Raw genomic sequence first — 6000 nt, forward strand, 5'->3', positions numbered from 1 at the left:
CTCAGTCGAGGGACTCGTGGAATCGAGTCGCCCGGGAAATAGAAGGAAAGAGAAAGAGAGAGAGAGAGAGAATGAGATGAGGGAAAAAGGGAAGGGGAGGGAAGGCGAGAGAAATTTTCGCGTCTCAGATTTTCAATACGTCGTTCAACGTTCGGCGAATTATGTACAACACTTAACAAAGCGGTCCCCCCCCTTCCTCTCCCCCGGGAGCTGTAGTGCTGCACCTGGCGAGAACACCACCCCCCCGGAAGCCGTGAAAGTTCCGTGGAATATAATGGAGGCCGTGGATAAATTAGGATCTCACGTCGGTCCTCCTGTAAGCCGAGCGTGCATCATCCCGCTCGTCGTTAACATAATAATTTACATACGTAAGTGCCTACGTTGTTTGAACGCGGCGGATCACGGCGGGACGATATCGTGTGGGGGTGAAGCATCGCGCAGGAGACTCGAAAATCGCAACCATCTGCGTCACCTTAGACCCCGCCTTTGATCGTGCGGCCGGGTGCACCGTCGATCGTAGATCTTCCCGATGGCACGTCGTCGGTCGGCAAATTTGCAATTGAGAATTTTCGATATTTTCAAAAACGAAATCGAACGGCACGTGGATTTGCCGTTCGAACGAAACAATGTTTTCCTATATTTGCTAACTTCTGTACAGCAAAACAATTTGAGTCAGCGAAATAATTCGAATGACAATTGGTATTCTTAACGAACCGTTTTGCTATTCATATAATAACTGGCGGATTTTGTTACGACGTCATAAAATTTGCTACGCCGGCAAATTATCTTTCTCCGTGGTAGATATCTTTAGGCACATCTAAAATTTATAATTTCAGATACCTTTAGATACCTAAAATTAACAACTTTAGATATATTTAAGTGTCTAAAATTTATAACTTTACAATTTTAGATAACTTTAAATCCCGGCAACTCGGGCAGGTCTGAAGAAATACTCGATAGGTTCAAAGATTGCGACACTTTTATCTCGATGAGCTTTCAGGACGCGATAGAAAAATGTATCTTCCGAGAATTGTAGAAAGTCAAATTCCCTATTGGATGCGGGTGAAAAAAGTGCTGCAATCTTTCCGCTATTGACTGTGACATAACAAAGATCTTACGAAACAGCGTCGCATGTGGAATGCAGTGCGCGACAGATGCGACGGATCCATTTTGGACAGATGGACAAGGGTGATCGTACTCACGAGAAATCGGCGAGTTAAGAGGAATCGACGAAGGTCTCTCACGCGAAATTAATTAAGCCGGCATTATGGCTCGGCCCAATTAGCTCATTAACTCATTAACCCAATTAACTCATTAATGGCCGGTGTCTCGATTTAATATACAGCGAATTCTTTTTATAGTACGATTGGAAAGTTCACGACAAACAAAAGAACCAAGAGTAAACAATACAAGTACGTTTTTGGAGCAATCAATAGCAGACGAGACGAGAATGCATACAGATCGCCGATATTTTGCAAATTTAACGGTAGCCCTAGATATCGATCGTGTAATTTCACGTGAAAGATTTCACTTTTCACCTTCCGTTTTACCGATTCCGCGCGAATTTTTCCACTATTCGCGCGATCATGTTACGCTGAATGTGTGAAAATTAAAAATTACTAAACTATGGTTAACGTCATAATATCGGAAAAGCCCGTCGTCAGAACATCCAACCAACATCTAACATTAAAAATAACGCTATAATCTTAGAAACATTATGTCCCTTATATCCCAACGTACTAGTAACATTATTGCGTACTAGTAACATATATTGGATCGTTCATGTCACTGAAAGGTTTTCACCTCTCCGACAGCAAATTTGATTTGAACACTTTCACGTCCCCATGTTTCGCCGACGTCACGTGATCGCGATGTTCACGTGAAACTCTTCACTTTTCACGTCTCCGCCCTAGGGGAAAAGTTACGCGATCGATACTCGGAGAAAAAAATGTCTATAGTGATCCATTTTGGTCGACGGTAAATTTCTTAATGACTCGTCAAGAAGAAGTGATAAAACAAAATCATTTTAATTGACTGGAGATTCGCCACTCTCTCTCTCTCTCTCTCTCTCTCTCTCTCGCCTCCCTCAAAATCTCGCCGATTCCCCTTTCTCCTCGCTCGCGCGCACACGCACGTACGCGCGCGGCGATGTCTCGCGCGCGCGCTTGTCGCTGCGGCGCGATCGCGATCGGAGGCTGATAATGCGTGAATTGAATTACGGTATACGCATGTTGAATTATCCTCACGTAACGTAAAGCCCCATGACGTGTCGATGGTACGCCACATCCACGCCGACGCCGCACACAACTGCAACAGAAAGAGGATCAAAAGGATTGCAACATCCCCCGCGCCGCCAGTCCGGCGAATCCCATCAACTCCCCCTCCCCTTCCTCCAACTCGCTCTCTCGATATTTCGCAGGGGTGGCGGCTTCGATCGGATGAGAGGCGAAACGTATCGATTCCTCGATCGCGTTTCGCGCCTCGTGATTTCGCGCGAACGAGATTCCCCTGATTTATAAACCCCTCTCTGCCCCTCCTCCCCTACCCTCCTGCCGCCCCCGTCGTCGCCGGAACCCCGGTGCAACCCCGCAGCGCTGAAACCGCGCGTGAAATTTCCGCGAGTGCGGAACAGCACTCGCGCGATTACGCGCGCGCTAAATTAACGCGGCCGCCCGGGGTTTTCGCGGCTCTTTTCGCGGCGCGTTGTTTGAGAGAACACTTACAGCGTATAACCTCGTTAGGTTAATCTGTTTAATTTCGTCGGGCTTTCTTTTTTCATTCTTATTCGAGTCACTCGCGTTTTTACGCGCGTGTTAATTTCTGGCGGAATTCTCCCCGAGTCCCTCTCTCCCTCTCTCTCTCTGTCGGGAGATCTCTTTTTCTCTCTATTTCTCTCTCCTGGGTAACGTCCCATATATCAATCTATCTTCCGTGGAAGGTATCTGCGGGATACTTCGGAACATGAATTCCCCGCGTGCGCGTATGCATGCCGGCGCATTAATTACCGTATCTGACATTCGCCCGTGCATTCCGAGCGTGGACGCGCGTGCACTTCGGAATCTTTCGCCGTTCGATAACATCATCGCGATAACAGGGCGCAAAAAGCGGAACTGGAAAAAGTCGGCGTGACGATGCATCGCATCTTGAAAAGGGAAAAAAAGAGAAAGAAAGAGAGTGAGATATAACGGGGGCAGCCGGAAAAATTCCGGAACATCCAACGCCTGATGTACAACGTGCGATCCGTCGAGATATCTGCCTTGATAAAGAGAAAGAAGATGCCTCACGGGAATGTATCCCGAGAGTGGAAATTTTGCTTCCACGTTGATCCTGCAAAATTTCACGGGATTTTCGAAGGATCATTAACGGGTCTCGAGGAGAAACAATGGCGGGATAATACAAATGTGACGCTATAAATGGCCGCTCATTGCCACTTTCTCCGCGTCGAAACTTAAAGAAGGGCCTGTTTGAAAGTTCCGTAATATTTGATTGTTCCCAATGTTCCCACTTGCATTCGATCCTTATTTATAATTTCAACAAACAATTAATTATTTAACTTAGTTACACGACTGGCTCGTCCGGATTCTTTTTGTTCCTTAACTCTTGAAACATACCCTCAGAACAAGATTTCACGTTTTCAAGCATCGTATTATACATGTCTGTTACATAGTGATGATTTCTCGGTCTCACACACAAACATACGCACACACTGAAGATAAATGTGCGAGTCGTTCATTCACGGCTGATGATTGGTGGGGGAGAATAATTCGGCCTTTTTTTCGCCATTGTTCGAGAACTGTCGCCTGCCTTTCCATGACAGAGTCATTATGTTTCGAGCCGACTAGCACATACAAACACACGCACGCACACTGTGACGCAAAACATGTGTATCGGTACGCGCTAGTTTACAATTCCCAGCGGTTGATCACAGTATCTCGTCGATTTAAATCTAACATTGTTGAGATATACATTCGGACTCTCGTCGACATCGCGTCCGTTAACACGCGTTTTTCCCGGACGAATCGCGTCTACGCGAGTATCAGTGCTGTACTCGGAGAAAAAATTAGCCATAGGAGTTAAGATTTCACTGTGGTAGTTAAAATGTGTCTTTGAAATGGGGACAGTTAATGTCGTTGCCGTCACGAGTAAATTTATTAGCCGTTTGGGAATTTAAGTGTTACAAGGAGAAATACTTGGCACTTTTCTATTTACCTTGCTCTAAGACGTAAGTCGTAAGCAAATTGACCTTGATACTTGTACGGTCGATTATTTTTCCAATTAACGGCTGTGATCAATTGATTTGCTTACTACTTACGTCTTAAAGCAAGGTTATAGGCTAAATTTAATTCTTATGACAGTCGCATACATCTACGACTATAGCTGTACATGGAAAAAAAGAATTAGCTTTCACAGGTGAAAGCTAAATCTGGAAATTAAATTTCAATCATATTATATCGCTAATCTTTAGCTGTGGGAATTCATTCTTTGTTTCCGTGCGATGACTGGCACTGTGACACATCGTTTTGTTGCAATGAGTTACATCGAGCCGTGTATAAGAAACATAATTAATTGCATTTGAAAAATCGATTTTACATCTCGCCAGTAGCACCGGGAAAAAACAATTGCGTTAGTGTGACTGAATTTTTCCGTTGCCCGGTAAAAATAGAGGCCAGACGGGAAAGTCGGTTGTAAAGGCAGAAAGAGACTCCTGTAGGAGTTTTCTACTTCAGTCAATTGCTCTCAGTCCATTGTCTCAAACGAGTTTATAATGCAGCTAAAAATGGTTTCGCTCGTGGTAATGGAGATATCGTTATCGAATCTTCGTCTGGTCTTTATTTGGTTACACGAAATTGGCAATTCTTTCGTAAGAGAGAAACTAAGTAAAACAGAAATATACACGCGCGTCTTTAATTCTATTTATTTACTGTATCTTTGATAATTCAATTGTCAGCTTTCGACCTTTCGTAGAATCGACGGTAATCAATGCGGCAGTCAACGTGTGAACAAAGTTACTAGAAACAAGGATATAACTAAAGGATATACCCGAGTTGAGATTTAAAATCTGTCCTAAAGCCGATTATCATAATCGGTTATTTGATAGATAATCATAATTTTAAGGATTTCGCCAATTTTAAGGATTTCGCCAATTAGTCATCTCGTGAATTATTCGCCGTGCTTATTCATTATTTATTCACACGTACAGCAAGAAATATTGGCCCAAACAACAATTATAAATACGAATGTGCGATCAATTGTGCGCTCAATCAAATATCGTTAATAACTGACAATTATGAGAGATTACTGGCTCAAGTACTTATTTCTGCGTGTGTTACAGTTTCTTGTCTATTCAACCACAATTTTTTATACGATCGCCCAAATTTGCTCATGACGTATCCCAGATAGCAAAATGTATTCAATCTGATCTCATCTTGCAATCTTCACAATCTGATCGAATCTTGCAATCTTCACAATAGCTAAAACGTGAGGTCAAGATCAGATTCGTGCGCATATCCTGCTCAGATGTCATTCATGATATCCGGGAAATATCTTACTTAATAACATTAATTATAATCTCGAGTCGAGGATGTGCACACATAATTTGTATACATCTTGTGCTATCTGTATTTTTCAGAAAAGTGCAACACAACGGTTTCAGAGGCTCTCCTCAGCGGAAGCCTCTCGCTTCGAGCCTGAACGTGGGAACGAGCGATAATTAGCAACTTCGTTTGCCGCATCAAAGGTAGGACGATAACGCCCGTATAGCGTCATATCTCGAGTATCAGCACCGGCCCTTCAAGTTCGCGTGGAATTTGCGGGGTTAATGCGAAGCCGAAATTTCGACGGGGTTAACACCATTTGGCGATATCGATCAAGCGATATCGAAAGATATCGGTGTGTGCACGTAGGAAGTGGAGGTACGATCGACCACGACAAGAGCCCGTATTAATCTCTATCGATACTACACCCCCCATATACACACACACATATATACGAGGAGGGGGG

The 6000-nt window shown here is 43.9% G+C and overlaps 1 protein-coding gene across 2 annotated transcripts in view; it reads right to left on the bottom strand.

The window, feature by feature from the left end:
- Nucleotides 1–6000, bottom strand: part of LOC106748664 — a 36689-nt gene that overhangs the window by 6997 nt on the left and 23692 nt on the right. For both annotated transcript variants that reach the window (XM_014627409.1, XM_014627408.1), the window contains exon 3: nt 2247–2307. In XM_014627409.1, coding sequence (XP_014482895.1) covers nt 2247–2307 — 61 coding nt within the window. The remainder of the gene's footprint in view (nt 1–2246; nt 2308–6000) is intronic.

Source organism: Dinoponera quadriceps, unplaced genomic scaffold (assembly GCF_001313825.1).
Source record: "Dinoponera quadriceps isolate SergipeBrazil2010 unplaced genomic scaffold, ASM131382v1 scaffold2094, whole genome shotgun sequence".
NCBI classification, from domain to species: Eukaryota; Metazoa; Arthropoda; class Insecta; order Hymenoptera; family Formicidae; genus Dinoponera; species Dinoponera quadriceps.